Source organism: Gallinula chloropus (genome assembly GCF_964237585.1).
Source record: "Gallinula chloropus genome assembly, chromosome: 3".
In the NCBI taxonomy this organism is placed as follows: domain Eukaryota; kingdom Metazoa; phylum Chordata; class Aves; order Gruiformes; family Rallidae; genus Gallinula; species Gallinula chloropus.
In genome coordinates, this window is record NC_140087.1 from 45,567,541 (window position 1) to 45,591,808 (window position 24,268).

The 24,268-nt window shown below is 46.1% G+C and overlaps 1 protein-coding gene across 1 annotated transcript; it reads left to right on the forward strand.

Moving 5' to 3' along the window:
* Nucleotides 1-1,304: 1,304 nt before the first annotated feature.
* LOC311189401 (protein ELYS-like) lies at nucleotides 1,305-17,858 on the forward strand (the record flags this gene model as incomplete). Its single annotated transcript, XM_084261068.1, has 27 exons — nucleotides 1,305-1,425; nucleotides 1,730-2,022; nucleotides 2,844-2,958; nucleotides 3,227-3,434; nucleotides 3,563-3,679; nucleotides 4,638-4,722; nucleotides 5,280-5,430; nucleotides 6,225-6,357; nucleotides 6,448-6,629; nucleotides 7,053-7,114; nucleotides 7,537-7,665; nucleotides 8,195-8,285; nucleotides 8,378-8,467; nucleotides 8,630-8,770; nucleotides 9,326-9,430; nucleotides 9,835-9,928; nucleotides 10,557-10,680; nucleotides 10,781-10,837; nucleotides 11,231-11,377; nucleotides 11,527-11,714; nucleotides 11,839-11,983; nucleotides 12,062-12,193; nucleotides 15,520-15,667; nucleotides 15,757-15,907; nucleotides 16,398-16,635; nucleotides 17,527-17,721; nucleotides 17,802-17,858. 27 exons carry the CDS (start codon nucleotides 1,305-1,307, stop codon nucleotides 17,856-17,858), a joined length of 3,699 nt encoding a protein of 1,232 aa, XP_084117194.1.
* Between the last annotated feature and the right edge of the window lie 6,410 nt (nucleotides 17,859-24,268).

Below are 24,268 nucleotides of genomic sequence, written 5' to 3' on the forward strand. Positions count from 1 at the left end.
CTGTTTTCCTAATCAACGGGAAATCCAAGCTACGTTGTGCATCAGAGGCGGCGCGATCTTAGCTGTTGGGGTTGTTGGGATGGAGAGCTGAAATTCCTTCTTCTTTTTCCTCACCTTCTGCTGTGGATTTGTGCTTCTCACAGAACTTGCGGAGCACAAGCTCTGCAAGGCAGTTGGGAAGCTGCACTGGAGCAAAATAAGCCTGATTGTAGATTTGTGATAGCGACCGTCTCTCTGTTATGCTGTTGGCTTTTTAGACTGAGACCGAGGCTTTGCATTCAATGTCGGGCTTTTGCCTGAAACATGGGGCAGGATTTCTGCCTGAGTGGGAAAGGAAGGACCCAGTGCTGTGGGCTAAATGGCCGGCTACCTGCCTTGCTAAATCCTCTGTCTGCACGGGTTAAATATGGCAAAGTGGAAATTCATGGAACTTGACTCCTAAGGTGCAGGAAGTGTCTTTCCCATCTGCTTGTCCTCCAGTGCTTGTGGGTTGCTTCCCGATTTTCTGGGGAAAACGCCCCTGAGCCAGTCAGTAGTTTTCTTCTCAGACTCTTGAGTTGTGCTCAGTGCAGGACCCTGACTGTGACGTGCTGTGAGTTCACGCGCTTGTGGCTTTTGTGCTGGCAGAAGGTACTGGGATGCATTCGCAGGTAGAGAGCTTGTGGCTTGAAACTGAGTCGATTCCAGTGCCCAGGCTTTAGAGCAGAACCTTTCTTCTCCACAAGAGCCTAGTCTTGGACACCAGCTGTGACCTCCTACGTTGTAAGGAAGAGAGGTTATTCGTGCAGGCCTGGGGTGCTTGTAATGTTGCAAGAGCAGCAGTACATTTTGTGGAAGAATTTGAGAGTGAAGGAGCTTAAGTGTTGCTTAATGTTCTAAACAAACGGGCAAAAAGGGAAGGAGCCATCAGCGCTGCATGAAACCTACTAGGCGGCCACTGACAATGAAGAATCAAATGGAAACCAAGGGAAGGGACAAATCATGAGGAAACTCATCCTGTTACTGAGCAGCTTTTCAAATTAGGATTCCTTCTTTCTCAGGTTTTTTCCTGTTACTTACCTTGTCAGTACGTCTGTGGCATTTTTTGTTGGTGATCTCATAGGAATCAGAAAAGCAAAGGGTTCTCCTTTTGCTCTGCTGGGAGATCAAAGTCTGTCCCAAGTGCCATTGTTTTAGGCTGAGAGCTACAAGTGACATACAGGAGATTTCACACTGTGTGCTGATGCCACTTCTGTCAATCTCCAAGCTAGGTATGGCAGACATGAGTCTATTTTTGCCTTTTTTGTCTTTATTTACAGTGCAGAATGCAAGAGCTACAGGCTGAGGTAACAACCAGTCTGCTGCAGTTTCCAGAGGTGACACTTCAGGCCCTTGGGCAAGATGGGAAAAGCCCGGATTCTGTGCTGTGCGGGAAGTTTTCTGGAGGTGAGCGTTTTCCTTTAAAGTTGGTCTCCTTACCAAGTTATTCTTGCCTGGAAGGGAGAGGACAACGCTGCTAAGCGCTGCGGCCACACTCCCAGAGTATTTAGTAGGATGCAGAGAGTGATCAGAGAGAGAGCTGCTGCAAGTGACTGAGCAGGCTAGGCAGCTGACTTTCTAGGTGATCTGACAGTAGAGCTGGGTGCCTCTCTGGATCTCTAGGCTTCTTTTACTGCCAGGTAGACCCTATCTACCGGACTGTCAATGCAGTAATTGAGTTAAGATGGCTTTCTCTTCTCTTCCCTTCCAGGGAGAAACGCGCTAGCCTGGCTGGCACGTGGCCCTCATCTGGAGGTAGTGAACTCTGTCACCGGAGAGCGTCTTTCTGCTTACCGATTCAGTGGAGTAAACCAAGAGCTTCCCACTGTTCGTGTGGTAAGGGAGTTTTCCTGGCAGAAGAGAACTGGGCTGCTGGTTGGCTTGGAAGAAGCAGAAGGAAGCGTTCTCTGCCTGTACGACCTTGGGATATCGAGAGTGGTTAAAGCTGTTGTTATTCCTGGACGGGTACGTACTTTTTCTTTGGAGACACGAAGGCTTTGTGATGTTAGGAGCTGCGTAATCCTGTCAGAAAACTGTCTTCAAAATATCCCAAACCTCCATAGGCATGCTGCCAATGACTCAGACATGTTCCCAAGAGTGTCCCACTTGCAAGCAGGTGCTTTAGAGCAGAACACGATTTTGTCTTGACTCGGGGTAGTGAGTCTTGGAGCTTTAGCTGGCAGAGGAGAGCTGTGGGCTGTCACAAGTGTATAGCCAATAAGGAAATTCCATTTTTGAAAAATAGCAAAGATTTGTTAAGTTTAATAGATTTGTTAAGTCTAATTAAGCTGGAAATTGGAAAAGGGAAATATAAGATGGGTTATGTTGCATATCGAATCTGTACCTAGAGCAGTGAGTTGAAATCAAATGGAGTGTTAGCTATGGGGTTTCTTCAGAAGATTCCTTTACCACCACAAAGTGGTTCAGGAGAAAATATGAAGACACCTTTGGGGGAAGCTTGGCTGTTGTGTGACGGAGGTTATGAATTCTGGAAGAAAGCCAAAGCTGATGTGAATTTTTGCCCTGCATGCTCTCGATTGAAAACGCATTTGGACTGTTGCTTTCATTTTGCTTCCTGTCTTTTTGGTGAGTAGATCAGTGAGGTCAGTGTGGACAGGACACAAGTCTTACTGGTTGGACTGTTTGCTAGTAAATGGAAGGCACTATCAGGGTTTTGTACAGGGCTTTTGTGTTTTTTTCCTCTCTCTTTTCCTTGTTGTCATGCGAAGCAAGGCATTGTTTTTAAATCTTACAGTCTTGTATTTGCTTTCTTGATTCCTATATGCTAATTCTGGCTTCCTTTTCAAATGATTTCTATTCGTCAGAGCCTGCGATGTCTCTTTGGAGTGGCAGCAGTGGCTACAGATGTTGGTTACATCCTTCCGGCTGACCTTTGTTTGGATGATTTATCTGGCAGTAAGAGCGAAGTAGAAGCATCAGGTAAGCTTTCAGTTTTCAAACTGGAATTGAAAAATAAGGCAACTTGTGGCTTTTACCTCAACCCTGAGCATGCTATGTGAATGGGAGCCCCTGTCTGATGGGAGAGTTTGTGGTTCTTTGAATACATGCACGATGGCAATGGCAAAGAGAGTGCTGCCTAAATAGGTATTTGGCCTGGAGCGGTAGAATTGGATTACAGGTGGTGTCACATCAGTGTTTAAAATGCCACCTCCATGGAATCATTTATTGCCTGGTTTTGTGTGTGCAGATCTAGAAGTTTTCTTTACTATTCCTGCTGAAGTCCCACAAAGAAGAGCAATTGCGACCAGGGAACGCAGACATCTCTCTTTTCAATTGCAAGCACCTTCTGGACCATCAGTATCAACCCTGTGCTACATAAGCAGAACCAATCAGCTGGTGGTGGGCTTTTCAGATGGCTACCTGTCACTATGGAACATGAAAACTCTGAAGAGGGAGTAAGTAGGCCTTTATGCTCGGCCATGCCTGGGGTGGCACTCTTTTTGCTTAAGGAAGCATATTAATGTATAGAGAGCTTTTCTTATTTCATTGTTGTTGCTGTTGTTTTTGTTTTTTAAACATGTAGGCACCACACTCAACCAGAAGGTGGCCGGATTCCTGTCTATGCTGTTACTTTTCAAGAGCCTGAGAATGATCCTCGCAATCGTTGCTACCTCTGGGCCGTTCAGTCTACACAAGAAAGGTGAATAACAACTTACCACGAGCCACTGAATGGATTTAATTTTTTGTTCAGTATGTGTTCACCTGCAGTTGATACGTGTCTGGTTGTTCTGGTTTTTGTAGCTGCGCAGGAGATTCTCTCGTGTACAGAAGGTACCTGATCTTACAATGAGCTTACAATGCAATCTCAACAGGATTTCACTGTTGGGAAGAGGGAGCTACTAATTCCTGCCTTCTGAATGAAGGCAAAGCAGCAGTGGCTAATCATTTGTGCTTGCATTCTTGAATGATTTCCGTTGTTTCTTGACGACTGCTTCTGACATGTTTGGTATTTGCAGCGTGACACGAAAATACCATTGAGCCCAGCTGAGCTGCAGGTCAGATGTGCCGGGCTGCTGCCCCTGAAGGAGGGAGGTGCCGGCATTGCCGATTCCCTTCTGCCAACTGGAGCAGCCTCTGGAGCCTTTGTGAGCCAGTTCAGCTCACCTGGCAGACAACAGCCACTGTTCAGCAGACAAGTCAATGGTTTCCTGCTGGGCTAAGGAATCAGATCAGAATGTTGCAGGGTGCAGTGGCTTGGCACTTTGGGAGGAAGGGAAGGGAAGGGATGAGATCTCTCTCTCCTTCAGCATCTGGAAACTCCCTAATCAGCTCAGCAGTTTCTATTAGGTTTGACTTGAAAACCTTGTTGACTGAGAACTCTTCCCTTTGAAGAACTACTTCCAACAACTTATAGTTTGTACAGCAACACCAGACTAAAGCTTTCCAATTGTAGGGTGAGCACTTGCCCCCGAAGCTGTCAGCGTTTCCTCCTTTATGTTTTAATGGCTGAATGTGACCAGCCTGTCATGTTTTTGGAGGTCGTGGTGCTGGTCTTCTCAGCAAAAGTGTGCCATTAAGATGTCTTCAGTCTAGATCTAATGAAATGAGGACTATAAAGCAGCTTTGTAACCAAATTCCATCACTGATACTTTTTTCAGCGGAGGGGACGTTGTGAGTTTACATCTGTTGCAGCTGGCTTTTGGTGGCAGAAAACGCTTGGCATCCGGACAAGTCATGTATGAGGTAAATGATGCATGTATGAGAGAGGATGAAAGGAGTCGTTTTCTCTATGGGACTATCACCTAAGTTGGCCTGTGCAGTATTTACCCTTAAAACTCAGAGCTGACTGAAAAAAAATAGTAAGTCTTTTGCTGGTGCTTCTTGGGCGTGGCGTTTGTCCACGGTTTTTGAAAGCAAGCCATGGAATTTGATCCTGCAGTGTCATGTGTGGACTGGCTCCTCTTTGCATTGGAATTAAAGTTGGAAATTCAGCAGTTAAAATTAATCTCTGACAGGCTCCTGATACTATTGGTTTTAGTGTTTGTTTATTCTATAATAGAAGTGAGAGTCTCCGCTTAGGCTTCATGTTAGTTTCTCAAAGAGATGGGTTTGATTTTTCTTAGCTGCTGCTCTTGTCTGTTATTTCCAAAGTTACTTGATGAAAGAGAAGGGAGCATGCGTGCTTCACAGACAACTTCAGCATTTTTCTTTGTAGCCAGACATACGTTCTTTCAGATTTAGGAATAATGTCGGATTGGATCTCAAATGCCCTTTCTGCTTGTCGCTTCTTTTTTCCCCAGGGTTTGAAATCCTGCGGCGAATGCTACAGTTTGGATCTCACAGGTGGAATCGTTCCCTTGAGAGGGCAGACCAGGAATAGTAAACTACTCAGCTGTCAGACCATTGAAAAATTTAGCCACCCTGATGGCAGTGAGGAAAGCCTTAATGAAGGTTTGTTCATTAGACTAGCTCGCTGGGCTTACTGAAAAGGAGACACTGGATGCCGAGGTTATCTGAGATTCCTCAAGGGAACAAGTGGCTTCCATTTTCATCTCTCTAAAGGCAGTTTAGTTTCAGGAGCTAACAAAAGAGAAATGGCACAGAAGCTCACAATGAGACATCCCTGGAGGTATTTGAGAGGCATGGAGATGTGGTGCTTAGGGACATGGTCCCTAAAAAGAAGTTAATGGTGGACTTGATGATCTTAAAGGTCTTTCCAACCAGAACAAGTCTATGATTCTATTCCAACTGGAGGGAAAATCCATACTGTATATAGTTTCTCACTGGAATCAACGTCCATGTTTTTCTGAAGTGTAGCAAACACAAGGCAGATGACGTTTGCTGCTGAGTCCTGCAACTAATAGTGAAGTGTATGAGGTTCCCTAAATGGTAATAATGAAATCAACAGAAATAGCACCTTGTTCCTTACTCAATTATGGAAAATGAAATGCCACCTACTTTGCTTACGTCCAGCAAATGCATTCTCCCCAGAGAAGAGAGACGGCTCCACTTAGTGAGAGAACTGGAGTAGAATGTTACTGAGCAACACAAGTGTATACTAGACATGTTTGCATGCTTTCTGAAAGCATCCTAGGATGCTTTGGGTTTTGCTAAACTCTTCCTCATCCCAATCAGTACGTGTTGTGCTTGGTGACAGAACTAATGTAAAACGGAAAGCGGTGTTTTAAAAATAGCAGACAAATCGTATTTTCCACCAATGAGAATCAATGTCTTGTCTTTCACAGTCATCTCTCCTGAGACCAGTGTCTCAGTCTTCAGCTGGCAAGTGAATACCTATGGTCAGCGAACACCATCGACTTTTTTGTGTGTATTTCACATTAATCGCTGGTATCAGACTGAAATGCCGGATTCACTAAGGTAGGTTTTTCTTTCGTTGTTCTCCATATATCGCTTTGGAAGAATTCACTGAGCTGTCAGCGTTGAGCTTATGCACTGCTTTTCTTTAAGGGCGGAAGAATTCCTTCACGATTGCCCCTGCTTTGCACTGTGGTCGCTGGATGCTGTAACGAGGGTGACTTCTCCAAAGCTCATTTTGGATGTTCTGGTACAGGAGCGGAGTCTCAGTCGGGGAGTTCCTCCATCTCATCCACCACCTGAGCAGTTTTTTCATCCAGGCATCTACAACTTTGGTAGGTATTTCACTGCTTTGAATAGTGCTAAGCTGCCATGGAGGTCAGAGGCCATGGATTGGTTCTCCGATTCATTGTTTGTCACTCCAATACCCAAGGAAGAAGCTCCAGGCCCCTCCCAAGGCCACCTCTGAAACATATCTGAGAGCCTGCTGTCTGGATTTTGGTGTTTGTTGCTTTGGTAATGCCGACACTGAAGTGGTGATGGTTATAAAATGAAAGGGCCTTGAACTGAAGCTCACAGCACAGCACCTGGATAGCACTCGAGAGAAATTGTTTTGTATCCCAAACTGCGTCAGTGCTCTGCTGAAGACAACGGGTGCTCAGTTACATCTGTCCAGATACTGCTACGTGCGAGTGTAAAGTGCTCAGAGAGTAACCGTGAGAGTACAGGGGGCTGTCACATGCTCATTGTTTCTGCAGATGGTACGTGCTTGCTGAACTCCGGAGTGGTTCACATGACTTGCACCGGCTTCCAGAAGGAGGTGATCTTTGCTGTACCTCTGTTGCGAGTGTCGGGAGATGTAGCTTTTCTGTGTTCTCTCTTGCCCCACCTTTATGCTCACCATGCCCATTCGCAGGCATCATTCCGGTTGCGTCCTGCCAGTTTTAGGTGTGCGGTAATGTTTTAGGGCGACTCTTGGGACTGTAACACTCCTGTTGTCACCCGTTGAAGCACGATCGGGGATTGAATGCCTAGAAAGAAATGCAGCATTGCTTTAGGGGAGGGAAAGCCATTACTTCTTTATTCCTCACCCGTGGAACTGCTGGCATGGCCTGAAGCGAGGGTTTTGATCCCTGATTAACTTGAAGGAGGGGGGCAGAAGGGAGAACAGGAGAAAGTACTGGGCATTTGGGGAAGAAAAGCAATGCTGTCTTAACCCGTATTTTGTGACTGATGTTTCAGACGTTGCAGTTGCTAAAGAAATCCGGTCCTTCAATAATCAAAGCCATTCCTGAGACCTACAACAGGTGTCTTGTATCTGGCTTGCTGTCTCCGAGACTGTCTGATGTCCCGCCATCCAGTTTGAGTCAGGTGCGTGCGTATCAGGGGATCACAGGGGAGATCCATCCCTCTTGTTTGCCAAGGCTGCAGAGGCTCCGAGAGGTGATGATATGGTCTTCCTCATATTTGCCCTGAAGCATGAGTGTTCCCTTCAGTTAGCAGAAGTAACAGTCGCCTGAGGTCCCAAGTGCCGCATTTGACTGGCAGCAGCCCCAGCGGATCTGGGGCTAGGGAGCCATCGGCTAATTCTGTGCCACAGAGAGGCCCAAGGCATCGTGCAGTTAGTGCTGGTCGGGTGCAAGAGGAGGCATCAGTCCCTCAGAGCAACCTCCATCCCCGCCTGTTTCCCAAAGCATTAGGTTTGGCATTTAGTACCTGACAAGGGGGGGAGTCTGCCTCAGAGGCAAACTACTGCATCCTCTGAAAGCAGAGCTATACTTCTGGACTAATTGACTTGTGATCTCTGAATGAATCGGCAGTTAGAGATAAACACTTAGAGTTGAGGGTTCAGATATCAAAATATATCGGAGTCTCATTTTATTTTGTCTGTTGTGATTAGGAGGAGCAATTTGAAGCGATACTGTCAGCTGCTGTCCGGACAGGCTCTTTAGATTTTCTGACGGGATGCATTAAACATTGGGCATCTGAAGGTAATCCTTGACTTCTGAGGCTGGTTTTATGGTAGACTTTTTAGCTTTGAGTTTGAAGGTGCTGATTCATTTCTTCTTTTGTTTTCTTACAGAGCGGCCAAGTTCTGCTGCCAATTGGCGGTTTGTTCTTGCGTGGACGTGGAACAAAGTGATCTGTACAAAAAATGAGTTGGACCAAATGTGTGAGTACTAATGTGGTCATTCTGCACCTGTAAAATCATTCCTACTGATTGAACTTGCTCAGAAGTCTGCTGGCACCTGTTATTGCACACGGTTCCCTAAGGGAACCTTGAAACTCTGCAATTGCTTTGTATGCTAATGATGGACTATTTCTTCTTGAAAAGGTGCTCCGCTCTTCGATGGTTCTTGCAACTTCATTGACCCACAGACGTTACGGTCTCTTCAGCACTGCCAGTTGCTTTTGACCAACCTTAGCAGAGTCTTAAACTGTTTTCTAACAGAGGCACGAGAGCTTACCGAACAAGGTTTGTAACAGCATCATTCAATCTCTCATACATTCTGTTAAGATTTGGAGTGATGCTTGGGTTGTAATTGTGGAAACAGGAGCTTTGGTTGGTTTTGATGATGGGAAGGCAGTCAGACGCAGCTGGGAGAAGGGGCTTAAATCTGAGAAGTTGTGACTGTCACGTAATATGCACGGAGTTCTGGGACATAGTTTGTTGTGGGGATCGTGCAAGTGGCTGGGGAGGTTACGTTCAGCAAGAAGCTACACAGGCAGCAGCTGGGTTGAGATGACAGCAAGTGAATGTGGTAGCATTTGCTATAGTAAAAATGTCTGCTATGTGAATAGCTCTAGTTGCATTTTAACCTCTAGTGAACCTGTTTCTTTGCAGGGGTTGCTTTTTGTTTTGGTGGTGACTGTGTGGGATTCTCTTCAGAGAAGAGAGTCATACCGAGTGAGAATACAAGGAGAAAGATTTCTGCCCTGTTATTTAAATACTTCCTATTGAGTAGGATGAAGGGAATTGTGTAGAAGTGAAGATTTGCAGAAAGAGAAATCATCTTATGCCTTGTTTCAGGTTTTGCCAACTTGAGAAAGAAGCAGTTGGTAACCAGCCTTGTTTCTTTGTATGCGCAAGTGGTTGCCTGGTTCTGTCGATCCAGTCTCCTTCCAGAGGGTTTAGGTAAGCATGAACTGTAATTCATTTGCAACAGGGAGACCATCCGCTCAGCCATGTCTATGGAGACATTCTCAGCTGTGCTTTAGTAGTCGTTTCATCAGTAACAAGTCGTGTTTGTTTCGTGGCCGCAGCGTATGCTGGAGTTCTGTTTCTGAAACGGAGCTGTTCCTGTTTTATCAAGTATGGGTAGAATAATGCAGCTACCTCAGCTCTAAACCAAAAATGGCACTTGAGACAGGAAGGTCTTGAGTCTTGTGTCATACTGGCACAAAGGCAGAAAGAGCCTTGGCTTCATTCAGAGTCGGAGGCTTCTCGGTGCTGAGCTCATTTCCTGCTATTTTAGTCAACGTGTTGCTTTAAAAATGTGCTGTTCCATCTTTAACTTGCTTGGACTTTCTTGCCTGCAGATGACGATGTGCCTTTGGCTCGACCTTTCTACAATTATCCTCTGCTGCAGAGCTACTACACCGGCCATCGACAGCAACTTGAGCGTCTGTCAAGGTAGGCCTTACAGGGAAACTCTGGAAGGCTTCTGCTGCACATCCAGGAGCGGAAGGGAATGGCTGTTGTGTCAACAGTTGTCTCTGCTGTGCTGAATTCATTTGCTGTCAATCCTCCTGGCTTCAGGGATGTGTGTGTTCCTTTGAACACAGAGGTTGCTTTCCTCTGTTAGAATGTTTGTACCTAAGGCTGCTTTGCAGCGTCTCTTGGTGACATCATTGTTTTAAAAAAAGGCCTCTCTCTCCTTGACTAGTGATCTCTGGGAACCATGGTATTGGCCTGAATCCCCTACTCACAAGTACGTCGGTGTTATTTACGCACATGAAGCGGTTGGCAGAGCCAGCACTCGCTGGCTGTTGGATAGAAGTCGGTTCCCAGTGGGAGCTTTCGTCCCTGGCCTGGCTGACTAGCATCCGGGTGATAGGCCTTGGCTGAGGGGGTCTGAGGTTCTTCTTTGGAAATTGTACTGAAAAGGAAATAAGGGCCTAACACAGATTGGGCTATGACGCTGCTGCAATGACAAACAGGCTCAGGCTGTTTCCACTTTCAAGCCCTTGATCTTGAACCATTTCCTCTGTGCAACCTGAGCCATTTACTCTGTGCAACTCCTTGCTGCCTCTTGTTCCAGAGGAAAATGGGATTCTGACTGCTTGATGATTGATGGAATGGTTTCCCAGTTAGGAGACCAGGCTGAGAAGTTGTGGCAGAGAGATGAAGGAGGAACTGGGAAATATCCCCCTGCTAGTTTACACGTGAGCGTCATTTCTCTGAAAACACACCCCTCCCCTCTATACACCAAGGATTAATGAAAGACAGTTTATAAGAAAACTCTTCATTACTTTTTCATGCCAGGCACTGCTGGATCTCTATTTGCTAGAAAGCATTGAAGAAAGCGACAAGTATGCAATTGTATCCTTTCCAGTTACCGGTATGACACCTTCAGTATGTGCACGTAAATGTTCTGTGATGCTGAGATGTTTGGATTGTCCATCTGGCAGCTCCACTGAGCAGAGGGAGGCTGAGTGAGTAACGGGAGTGCTTCAGGGTCTGAAGGTAACCTTTCTGAATGGCTGGCAGAAGCCAATGAGCATTCCTTTCTGGTAACTTATTCGGAAGGTGGTTTTGAGCTCAGGACCTGTCTGTCTGCTGTTTCTAAGAGCTTCAAAAGGCAAGACTGATACCTCAGCAGATTTGTCTTCCTCTCATTCTTGTGTTTGCCTTTCATAGTGCTTTTTCTAACTGTAATGTGACCCATCTTTGGTCCTACAAACTTATGATCCTTAATTAGATGCTCGATGCCAGACAATTTACCTGCTGCTAGACATCATGCATTCCTTTCCGAACCAAACAGATGCTTCAATCAGTTCTTTCCGAACAGCCTTTGCCATCCCTTGGGGTCTGGTTAAGATGATCCAAGGGTTTTGGCTTCTGGACCACAAGGATTATGAAGTAAGTATCTCACAGTTTTCTTTGGTGTTCATTGCAAATTCTATTACTCACAGAAGTTTGTTTAACCCACATGCGCCCTCAGTTAAGAAACTGGGAGATTTTTTGGTTTTTGTGCGCAGCTTAATAGCCATGACCTCTATCTTCTACAGAACTCACTGGCCCTGCTCTTTCACCCAGCTACAATGAGACCTGCGTCATGGCAACACTGGAGAGTTCTTCAGTGCCTCATGTGCCAAGGAGAGCACAGGCAAGCCCTCCGATACATGCAGATGATGAAGCCACCCATGTCAAGCAGCGGGGAAGTGAAGCTTTCCCTCAGTGTGTTGCTGTCCAATAGGTAACGAAATAGATCCCACTATTTTGGCATAATATCTTGGGGCAGCTTTTGGGGCATAATGTTAATAATCTTTGTTATCCTTGTAATAGTCTCAAAAGAAAATAATACAAGAAATTAATTGCAGGTGCCTGGTGGAGGCTTGGGGCCTGTTGCATCAACACAGCACCAAGTTAAACATGGAGGAGCTGCTAAAACACACGTACAAAATCTGTCGGGAGCTGGGACTAATGGAAGATTTATTGAAACTACATTTTACAGTCACGGAACAAGTAAGTGTGGACAACAGGTCTTTAAAAAGAGAAGAGGTGGAATCCTAGTACAGTTCTGACAGGTGTTATTTCTCACAGGAGCATTTGGAGAAGTTTTTACTGACCAATGCTGATGCTCAGAGTCATGAATTGCTTTTAGCCCACCAACGGCAGCGTGCCAATTCTAACCCCGCAGAACAGCTGAATCAGTCACTGCAGGATCCTTCATCTGTCATCACAGAAGGTAATTTTAGGAGGGTGAAGGAGTTGTGACACTAACCATCACTCTCTTGGATGAGACAGGGCTGATACCCATTCCCTCTTGTTTCACAGTCTCCAGACCAACGCCATTATCAACAGTAACAAACAAAGCTAATGCAGGAAATGTGCATACAATGGCAACATACATCAGTAATGTTTTGTCCAAAATTGAAGAAGTCCGTATTGGAATTGAGCAGAAAGCCCACGTCACACAACGTGATAGGTAAGCAGCCTTCTAAAAATGCTGTGTCTTGAGCTAGATTCTTGGAAAGAGAGGGAGGGGAAAAGGCATTATAAGTAATGTTGGATGAGAGAGGTTTTCTTCTAGGACACTTCTATTTCTGCAAACACATATTTTTACGTGCTTTCAGAGTTTTAGATAGCTCAAACCAAATGGACTAGAGGATCTTTCAAGGTTCCTTCCAAACCCTAACATTCTCTGATTCTGTGGAGCTAAAGCTATGATTACCATCAACCCATTGGTGTAGGGGTTTGGATGGATGTGACTATGCCATCAAGTTGTAATCTTTTACCTCTTCCTGCCCAATTCTGGCTTCATTTTTCCCAGGCTTAGTTAGAAATAGTCAGAATTCTACAGAATGGAAGAAAGGCTGGGAGTTTTCCAAAGCTATGGTGAAATAAATGTGAATTCCAGTATGTTTGGGCTTCAGAGGATTGGAAGTCATTTACACCTTCTTTGTAATTCCAGCCCTGGAACTACCAAACCACCAGTCAGAGCCCATCGTATTCCCGATTCAGAGTTGCCCAATGCGGTTGTTGGGACACCAATTGCACAACGTGGTGGTCGCTGGCACTCAGCATGCAGAGCCTCAACTTCCTTCGTGGCACCCAGGAAACTAAAACCGAAACTGCAACGTTCCATTTCAGCAGTGAATTCTGCCCGAGCAAAAGAGCTGAATTTACTGAAGACTCCACTCGTGGTTAAGGTCTGTACGGCCAAACCCAGGAACAACTGGCCACCCCAAAGGCCTGTGAACTTGGTTTAAGGCAAACCCCCCCCAGTAGGTAACACACAAACTGCTGGGTTCCAAAGGTGGAGCATTTGCAGTCTGCGTGTGGTTATTGTATAGGCAGTATTTTTATAGGCAGTATGGTGGGGACGGGTCTGGAAGAGGGGAAGTTAAGTTGTAGTTAAATCCCAGCACGCCCGTTGTCACAGAGCTCCGTGAAATAAGCTTGTTTTTACTGGATAGAACAAAGGAAGTCCAATTTGGAACTCTCAATATGCTTAGATATTGAAAGATGCAATTTGTCGCTTAAATGATCCTGCTTTTAAACCCTTTCCATACTGTGAAATCACCTTCAGCTGAGGAAGGAAGACCTGAACGCTCCTCGCTGAAGCTGGGTGGGGACTTCTACAGCAGGGTCACTTATTTTCATCTGGTGCACAGATGGATCCATTGATTAGTAAAGGAATCGGCTCTGGCTGTTGCTGTGCTGGGTGGTGCTTCGCATGGCAGCGTGCTCAGTCACTGTGTCTGGGGTGCCATGTGAAGCTGTGTGCCTTTTAGAAAAGCAGCATAGATATGGCAAAACTCATTGGGTGGGGAGATACTGTTGCAGACAAGAAGATGCCCTATCTGTGTTCCGTCAGGTAATCAGTTGGAAACATTTTATGTTGGCATTAAGAAAGAGGCAAGGAGAAACGTGAAAAGCCTGGGGTTTGTCCTTCAGGATTTTCTACCTTTGGGAGAAGAGCAGCGTAGAGGCAAAGCTTTGTCCTTGCTGCTGGCACAGACTCTGTAACTTAAACTAACTTAACATGGTTTTAATGAGTCAACTGTGGTTTAAATGGAGTGGTTTTATCTCTGTTCATAGCGAGCTAAAGCCTTGGCCACATCAGCTCCTGGCTTTTCTGGGATCACCCCTCAGTCTATTCTGAGACCCAGCCTCCGCACCACACCCCTAGCGACTCCCTCTGCATCTCCAGGACGATCCATTTGTCCTGTACGGCCAAAGGAATCGAGAATATCTTTCAGGGAAGAGAACTCGAATGCCAGATGGACTGCTGAGGTAAGCAGGGCTGCACTTAGGGATTGTTACAGTTAAAGGCCTTACTGACTCTGATCTGATTGGGATGGTTTTTTTCCCAGTTTGCCAAAAGTCCTTACATTGCGAATAGGAATTGCGCTTCAGACCGGCAGACTTGAATTTGGTCAAAAAAGCCACGGCAGAGCTTCTGTAACGCCTCGTGCCTACAGCAACATACTCACAAGAAATGCCCATGACCTTGGAGGTCTTTACTTGGCGTTGTTAGGAGCTGTGATTCCAAATGAACGTACCGAAACTGGGAGCAGAACAGGGCCATGTGCTAATCTACACATGTGATCTTTCTGTATATGTACTAAGGAATTGTCATCATCTGTTTTTATTATAACGATGACTGCCTCTTATAGAGAGCTTCTGAATTATAACAGGCGGCCCCCGCGCATGTGCGCTCGCTCTCTTTCTGATACATGAGCTTCTTACTAATAGAGCAGGGTGGCCAGCTTAATTTACTTGTTCCATCCAACAAGCATAGTGAGTGCTACAGTTCTCGTGGTAGTGCGTGCCAGCATCAGCAAAAAGAGGTCTTGAGTTATGATTCTGGGTATGCAAAGCCCAGGTTAATCTTACGGTAAGCATAAAGGTTCTGGCCAGTGGGCAAGTTTCTCTTAGGGGTTACCAGCTGTTCTTCATAGTACTCCCTAAAGGTCCTGCATGGTTTTTTTAACTTTCCTGGAAATATTCAATTTCTCAAAATAGCCAGCTTCAGATATGTGTTTTGTGAGCCTTCGCTCTGGGCCTGTGATGCACTTCTTGTTGTCCAGAGTCAAAGTTTTTGAGTGAGTCAGACTCAGCAGTGGATTTTGCAGGTTGTAGGTCCCGCATTTGAAACCTTTCAGCCAGCCGGAAGGTGTCTGCAGGTAGCTTTTCCCTTAGTCCTTGCAATATTCACATCAGTTTGTCCAAGAGAATTAGCAATTGCGCTGTGGATTCGGTCATCTCAGGCATGGGTGTTTCAGGAGGAGAAGGGCAGAGCCTGCTCTTTTGTGAGCAGATTGAAAATGGCAGGTGCTGACGAGGGTGTGAGAATTGTTTTCCCTCCGAGTGGCAGGTTCTGTAGCTGCACTAGTCTTGCTGCTCGTTGGCTACAAGAACCAGGAGGAATTGGTGGGTGCTGGTGGGTAGAACTTGCTGCTCTTCAGTCACTACTTAGAAATAGCACAGCTCGTTGTGTGCAGTGGACTTCTTGTAATGAGGTGGCTTTTGGCTGTACACCTTTCCTTCACCAGAATGATCGTGATCCTCACCTGAGAGAGCGAGCAGTCACCCGAAATTCTGTATTAGACCGATGTGGCAAGATCCTTCCCAGAGTGCAGAGGAAGCTGGCTGGAGAGAGAGCTAAGCCTTACCATGTGCCTTCATCCATCATCACAGAAGGTAACTTTAGGAGGGTGAAGGAAGTGTGCAACTAACCATCACTCACTTGGATGAGACAGGGCTGATACCCATTCCCTCTTGTTTCACAGTCTCCAGACCAACACCATTATCAACAGTAACAAACAAAGCTAATGCAGGAAATGTGCATACAATGGCAACATTCATCAGTAATGTTTTGTCCAAAATTGAAGAAGTCCGTATCGGAATTGAGCAGAAAGCCCACGTCACACAACGTGATAGGTAAGCAGCCTTCTAAAAATGCTGTGTCTTGAGCTAGATTCTTGGAAAGAGAGGGAGGGGAAAAGGCATTATTGCCGGTAATGCTGGATGAGAGAGGTTTTCTTCTAGCGACGATTCTATTTCTGCAAACACATATTTTTACGTGCTTTCAGAGTTTTAGATAGCTCAAACCAAATGGACTAGATGATATTTCAAGATTCCTTCCAAACCCTAACATGATCTGATTCTGTGGAGCTAAAGCTATGATTACCATCAACCCATTGGTGTAGGGGTTTGGATGGATGTGACTATGCCATCAAGTTGTAATCTTTTACCTCTTCCTGCCCAATTCTGGCTTCATTTTTCCCAGGCTTAGTTAGAAATAGTCAGAATTCTACAGAATGGAAGAAAGGCTGGGAGTTTTCCAAAGCTATGGTGAAATAAATGTGAATTCCAGTATGTTTGGGCTTCAGAGGATTGGAAGTCATTTACACCTTCTTTGTAATTCCAGCCCTGGAACTACCAAACCACCAGTCAGAGCCCATCGTATTCCCGATTCAGAGTTGCCCAATGCGGTCGTTGGGACACCAATTGCACAACGTGGTGGTCGCTGGCACTCAGCATGCAGAGCCTCAACTTCCTTCGTGGCACCCAGGAAACTAAAACCGAAACTGCAACGTTCCACCTCAGCAGTGAATTCTGCCCGAGCAAAAGAGCTGAATTTACTGAAGACTCCACTCGTGGTTAAGGTCTGTACGGCCAAACCCAGGAACAACTGGCCACCCCAAAGGCCTGTGAACTTGGTTTAAGGCAAAACCCCCCCAGTAGGTAACACACAATCTGCTGGGTTCCAAAGGTGGAGCATTTGCAGTCCGCATGTGGTTATTGTATAGGCAATACTTTTGTAGGCAGTACGGTGGGGACGGGTCTGGAAGAGGGGAAGTTAAGTTGTAGTTAAATCCCAGCACGCCCATTGTGACAGAGCTCCGTGAAATAAGCTTGTTTTTACTGGATAGAACAATGGAAGTCCAATTTGGAACTCTCACCATGCTTAGATATTGAAAGATGCAATTTGTCGCTTTAAATGATCCTCCTTTTAAACCCTTTCCATACTGTGAAATCACCTTCAGCTGAGGAAGGAAGACCTGAATGCTCCTCGCTGATGCTGGGTGGGGACTTCTACAGCAGGGTCACTTATTTTCATCTGGTGCACAGATGGATCCATTGATTAGTAAAGGAATCGGCTCTGGCTGTTGCTGTGCTGGGTGGTGCTTCGCATGGCAGCGTGCTCAGTCACTGTGTCTGGGGTGCCATGTGAAGCTGTGCCTTTTAGAAAAGCAGCATAGATATGGCAAAACTCATTGGGTGGGGAGATAGTGTTGCATACAAGAAGATGCCCTATCTGTGTTCCGTCAGGTAATCAGTTGGAAACATTTTATGTTGGCATTAAGAAAGAGGCAAGGAGAAACGTGAAAAGCCTGGGGTTTGTCCTTCAGGATTTTCTACCTTTGGGAGAAGAGCAGTGTAGAGGCAAAGCTTTGTCCTTGCTGCTGGCACAGACTCTGTAACTTAAACTAACTTAACATGGTTTTAATGAGTCAACTGTGGTTTAAATGGAGTGGTTTTATCTCTGTTCATAGCGAGCTAAAGCCTTGGCCACATCAGCTCCTGGCTTTTCTGGGATCACCCCTCAGTCTATTCTGAGACCCAGCCTCCGCACCACACCCCTAGCGACTCCCTCTGCATCTCCAGGACGATCCATTTGTCCTGTACGGCCAAAGGAATCGAGAATATCTTTCAGGGAAGAGAACTCGAATGCCAGATGGACTGCTGAGGTAAGCAGGGCTGCACTTAGGGATTGTTACAGTTAAAGGCCTTACTGACTCTGATCTGATTGGGATGGTTTTTTTCCCAGTTTGCCAAAAGTCCTTACATTGCGAATAGGAATTGCGCTTCAGACCGGCAGACTTGAATTTGGTCAAAAAAGCCACGGCAGAGCTTCTGTAACGCCTCGTGCCTACAGCAACATACTCACAAGAAATGCCCATGACCTTGGAGGTCTTTACTTGGCGTTGTTAGGAGCTGTGATTCCAAATGAACGTACCGAAACTGGGAGCAGAACAGGGCCATGTGCTAATCTACACATGCGATCTTTCTGTATATGTACTAAGGAATTGTCATCATCTGCTTTTATTATAACGATGACTGCCTCTTATAGAGAGCTTCTGAATTATAACAGGCGGCCCCCGCGCACGTGCGCTCGCTCTCTTTCTGATACATCAGCTTCTTACTAATAGAGCAGGGTGGCCAGCTTAATTTACTTGTTCCATCCAACAAGCATAGTGAGTGCTACAGTTCTCGTGGTAGTGCGTGCCAGCATCAGCAAAAAGAGGTCTTGAGTTATGATTCTGGGTATGCAAAGCCCAGGTTAATCTTACGGTAAGCATAAAGGTTCTGGCCAGTGGGCAAGTTTCTCTTAGGGGTTACCAGCTGTTCTTCATAGTACTCCCTAAAGGTCCTGCATGGTTTTTTTAACTTTCCTGGAAATATTCAATTTCTCAAAATAGCCAGCTTCAGATATGTGTTTTGTGAGCCTTCGCTCTGGGCCTGTGATGCACTTCTTGTTGTCCAGAGTCAAAGTTTTTGAGTGAGTCAGACTCAGCAGTGGATTTTGCAGGTTGTAGGTCCCGCATTTGAAACCTTTCAGCCAGCCGGAAGGTGTCTGCAGGTAGCTTTTCCCTTAGTCCTTGCAATATTCACATCAGTTTGTCCAAGAGAATTAGCAATTGCGCTGTGGATTCGGTCATCTCAGGCATGGGTGTTTCAGGAGGAGAAGGGCAGAGCCTGCTCTTTTGTGAGCAGATTGAAAATGGCAGGTGCTGACGAGGGTGTGAGAATTGTTTTCCCTCCGAGTGGCAGGTTCTGTAGCTGCACTAGTCTTGCTGCTCGTTGGCTACAAGAACCAGGTGGAATTGGTGGGTGCTGGTGGGTAGAACTTGCTGCTCTTCAGTCACTACTTAGAAATAGCACAGCTCGTTGTGTGCAGTGGACTTCTTGTAATGAGGTGGCTTTTGGCTGTACACCTTTCCTTCACCAGAATGATCGTGATCCTCACCTGAGAGAGCGAGCAGTCACCCGAAATTCTGTATTAGACCGATGTGGCAAGATCCTTCCCAGAGTGCAGAGGAAGCTGGCTGGAGAGAGAGCTAAGCCTTACCATGTGCCTTCATCCATCATCACAGAAGGTAACTTTAGGAGGGTGAAGGAAGTGTGCAACTAACCATCACTCACTTGGATGAGACAGGGCTGATACCCGTTCCCTCTTGTTTCACAGTCTCCAGACCAAAGCCATTATCAACAGCAGTAAAAGAAGGAAATGCAGGAAATGTGCATACAAGGGCAAGATTCACCAGGAACATTCTGTCCATAATTGGAGAAATCTGTATCAGAATTGAGCAGAAAGCCCACGTCACACAACGTGATAGGTAAGCCTCTCCCTAATACTGTTGTGTCTTGAGCTGGATGCTTGGAGAGAGAGGGAGGGGAAAAGGCATTATAGGTAATGTTGGATGAGAGAGGTTTTCTTCTAGCGACGATTCTATTTCTGCGAATACATATTTTTACGTGCTTTCAGAGTTTTAGATAGCTCAAACCAAATGGACTAGAGGATCTTTCAAGGTTCCTTCCAAACCCTAACATGATCTGAATCAATGAAGCTAAAGCTATGATTACCATCAACCCATTGGTGTAGGGGTTTGGATGGATGTGACTATGCCATCAAGTTGTAATCTTTTACCTCTTCCTGCCCAATTCTGGCTTCATTTTTCCCAGGCTTAGTTAGAAATAGTCAGAAATATACAGAATGGAAGAAAGGCTGAGAGTTGTCCAAAGCGTATCTAAACCAAAGGGGTTTTCTGCTATGACAACTCTGTTTCTGCAAACATGTATCTTTACCTGACACTAAATGTGTTTACAGAATTTCACATAGCAGAAACCAGACATGTATGGGAAGAAAGGCTGGGATTTATCCAAACCTATGGTGAAATAAATGTGAATTCCAGTATGTTTGGGCTTCAGAGGATTGGAAGTCATTTACACCTTCCTTGTAATTCCAGCCCTGGAACTACCAAACCACCAGTCAGAGCACATCGTCTTCCCGATTCAGAGTTGCCCAATGCGGTTGTTGGGACACCAGTTGCACAACGTGGTGGTCGCTGGCACTCAGCATGCAGAGCCTCTACTTCCTTCGTGGCACCCAGCCCCCTGCAACCCAATCTGCACCGTTCCACCTCAGCAGTGAATTCTGCCCGAGCATCAGAGCTGAATTTGCTGAAGACTCCACTCGTGGTTAAGGTCTGTACTGCCAAAACCCAGGAACAACTGGCCACCCCAAAGGCCTGTGAACTTGGTTTAAGGCAAAACCCCACAGTAGGTCACACACAAACTGCTGGGTTCCAAAGGTGGAGCATCTGCAGTCTGAGTGTGTTTATTGTATAGGCAGTATTATTGTAGGCAGCACGGTGGGGACGGGTCTGGAAGAGGGGACGTTGTAGTTTAATGACAGCTTGCCTGTAGTCACAGATGCAATTTGTCGCTTAAATGATCCTCCTTTTAAACCCTTTCCATACTGTGAAATCACCTTCAGCTGAGGAAGGAAGACCTGAACGCTCCTTGCTGAAGCTGGGTGGGGACTTCTACAGCAGGGTCACTTATTTTCATCTGGTGCACAGATGGATCCATTGATTAGTAAAGGAATCGGCTCTGGCTGTTGCTGTGCTGGGTGGTGCTTCGCATGGCAGCGTGCTCAGTCACTGTGTCTGGGGTGCCATGTGAAGCTGTGTGCCTTTTAGAAGAGCAGCATAGATATTGCAAAATCATGGGGAGGGGAGATACTATTGGAGACAAGAAGATGCTCTCGGGGTAATCAGTTGGAAACATTTTATGTTGGCATTAAGAAAGAGGCAAGGAGAAACGTGAAAAGTGTTGCCTTTCTTAGGCGTGGCGACCTGGTTCAGGAATGGCAACGGCGCCACACTCTGGCAGCACGGTCCATTCAGCTCACAGACACCAATGTGGTGGACGGCAAATGGCGTTTATTAGCAAGGGGCACAGTGTTTTAAAGCCTAGGGCTACGATGTCACTTCCCTCCTCTTACATCACCGGCTACCTACTACTGGTTACCTGAGGAGAGGGGGGGTCCTACCTTTCCATACAGACTGACATCTTCCGACCGCCAGGCCCTATCTACCAACAGAAAAGCCTGGGGTTTTCTACCCTTGGAAGAAGAGCAGCATTAGAGTCAAAACTAAGGAATTGTCATAATCTGTTTTTATTATAACGATTACTGCCTCTTATAGAGAGCTTCTGAATTATAAAAGGAGGCCCCTCGCACGCTCTCTCTCTCTGATATATCAGCTTCTTACTAATAGAGCAGGGTGGCCAGCTTAATTTACTTGTTCCATCCTACAAGCATAGTGAGTGCTACACTTCTCTTGGTAGTGCGTGCCAGCATCAGCAAAGAGAGATCTTGAGTTATGATTCCGGGTATGCAAAGCCCAAGTTAATCTTATGGTAAGCATAAAGTTTCTTGCCAGTGGGCAAGTTTCTCTTAGGGGTTACCAGCTGTTCTTCATAGTACTCCCTAAAAGTCCTGCCTGTTTTTTTTTAACTTTCCTGGAAATATTCAATTTCTCAAAACAGCCAGCTTCAGATCTGTGTTTTGCGAGCCTTTGCTCTGGGCCTGTGATGCACTTGTTGTTGTCCAGAGCCAAAGTTTTCCAGTGAGTCAGGCTCAGCATGTGGCTTTGCAGGTTATAGGTCCCGCATTTGAAACCTTTCGGCCAGCCGGATGGTGTCTGCAGGTGCCTTTTTCATTTTTCTTGGCTAAAAGAACCAGGTGGAATTGGTGGGTGCTGGTGGGTAGAACTTGCTGCTCTTCGGTCACTACTTAGAAATAGCACAGCTCGTTGTGTGCAGTGGACTTCTTGTAATGAGGTGGCTTTTGGCTGTACACCTTTCCTTCACCAGAATGATCGTGATCCTCGCCTGAGAGAGCGAGCAGTCGCCAGAAATTCTCTATTATACCAATGTGGCAAGATCCTTCCCAGAGTGCAGAGGAAGCTGGCTAGAGAGAACACCAAGCCTTACCATGTGCCTTCAGCCGTCATCAGAGAAGGTAATTTTAGAGGTTGAAGGAGGTGTGCAACTAACCATCACTCACTTGGATGAGACAGGGCTGATACCGATCCCTCTTTTTTCACAGTCTCTCTTTTAACTTTATGTTCTTGAAGATGGTGCAGATGAGGCACAAGCTTCAGCAGAACCACCTGAAACATCACCATATAGCGAACAACGGGCTACTCCTAGGAGAGGAAGGAAGCCTCCACCAGTGGAAATCAAATTCATATCTCCTTTTGCAAGTCCAGTGGATGGAACAAAAAGCAAACAGAAAGAAACTGCAGATGCAGCAGAGAGGACTGCGAAAGAACAGAAGACGACTCTCTAGTTTCCTTAAGCCAGTTCTGTACACCACTTTTTGTAGTCATCACAATTGTGTGGATTATTTAGAGGAAAAATGTTCATCTAATTTGGAAGAGATAATTTATATAAATTATTGTACGATTTCATAAACAAATTGTTTTCAATTAGTAGATTTCCTTAGTCAATGCAGTTATCTATTTTATATTAAGAATTCATATGTTATATATTATATAAACACAGTTTATTTGAGGAATGTTAAATAAAAAATGTATCCTTCACAATTTGCTTACTGTCTGATATCTTTTTGAGGGAATAGTGGGTTCAATGACCTGTACCGCTCAGAAAATTTAATGTTTGTTTGCTGACCCTCAGAAGCTTTGTAAAGATAGGTTAGAATTCCTGTGACAAGTAACCCTTACAACTTGGTTGAAGCCAAAACCCCCACAGTAGGTAAGACACAAACTGTTGGGTCCCAAATGAGGACCATTTGCAGTCCGTGGGTGGTTATTTTATAGGCAGTATTTTTGGAAGCAACGCGATAGCAGCAAAGAACTTGGCTGCTCAGGGACAGGGTGGGTATATGTTGCTCGGTGCCACATCATCCCTAGGTGGCTCAGGTAGGAAGGGCTTGCTCTGCAGGAGGTCAGACTAACTCCCTCTGCATGGCTCCCTTGCCACCCGTCCTCCTCTCTCATGGGGTCTGCTATTTTCCATGTCTGGTTAAAGCTGTCCAGAAGAGGTGCAGTGTTTGCTGGCTCAGAACGGACAGCGGATGCAGAGCGCACGGGCACGTGCGTGACGAGTGCTCTGGGACAGAAGGGGTCTGATGGTGACTTGGTTAAGAAATCACTCAAGGAACACCTTCCCTGAAGGGCCATACGCTGCTCCCCTCCCAGTTGCCATTGATGAACCTTTTCTTTGCTTCAACGCCGGGATTTGGCTAAACAGAGGTGGTGGGAAGTGAGCTATCTGTGGAGAGCGGTGGTCGCGGGGCGAGGGCTGGGTTTAATGGGGAGACCACAGCTGTTCAGGAGTCCAGCGCCTTTTGTGGCTGGTCTCTTGACCTTTGCATGAAGCCAGCCTGGGGCAGTACAGTTGCTTGATTTCTGCTGTAATAAGTGTATGCTGTGTGCTGTCCTGATGAGGACAGCTCCTTGTTCTCCTACAGCATCAGCTTGTTTTCCTGCAGTGATTTGCCTGGCATTTGCTTTCTGAAGACAGCAGAATGCACTTTGTCAGGCTTCTATTATTTTGTGTCTTCTACCTTTGCTAGTGTGGCGTGGGTTTACTTGTGTGGTGGAGAGAACACTTCAACTGGTAGGAAAGTCTCCGCCAAAGGCTGGGCCAGGTGCCTGTCTTGCAGATGTTTTGGCAGTTCAGCTTGTCAGGTTGCGGTTTGTAAAGGCGTGTTGCAGAATCAGGTACTCTAAAGGCACCCGGATGAGGCTGTGGGCAGCCTGCTCCAGGTGACCCTGCTTGAGCAGTGGGGTGGATCAGGTAACCTTGGTGACTGACTGCATTGTGATGCAGTGCGATGGGACACGGTTGCCGTGTCCTGGAACAGTCTGGGTAACTCCTGCATCTCTCCTCGGGGAGGGCTGCGTGTGTGTTGTGCACCGAGACACTTGGCAGCTACTTCTGGCTGTCCAGGTACTGTCAAAAAGAGCACAATTGGCGAACTGTCACGAGGAACTGTTGCAAACTGAGCCACGTTACACAGGTATGGCAACTCTTGAATGAAAGTACAGTTGTGTTGGAGAGTAATCACAGGAGGCAGCTGGGCAAACTGGCCCCAATGTCAACTTCTGATCTGCGTGGGCTTTCTCTGTTTTCCTAATCAACGGGAAATCCAAGCTACGTTGTGCATCAGAGGCGGCGCGATCTTAGCTGTTGGGGTTGTTG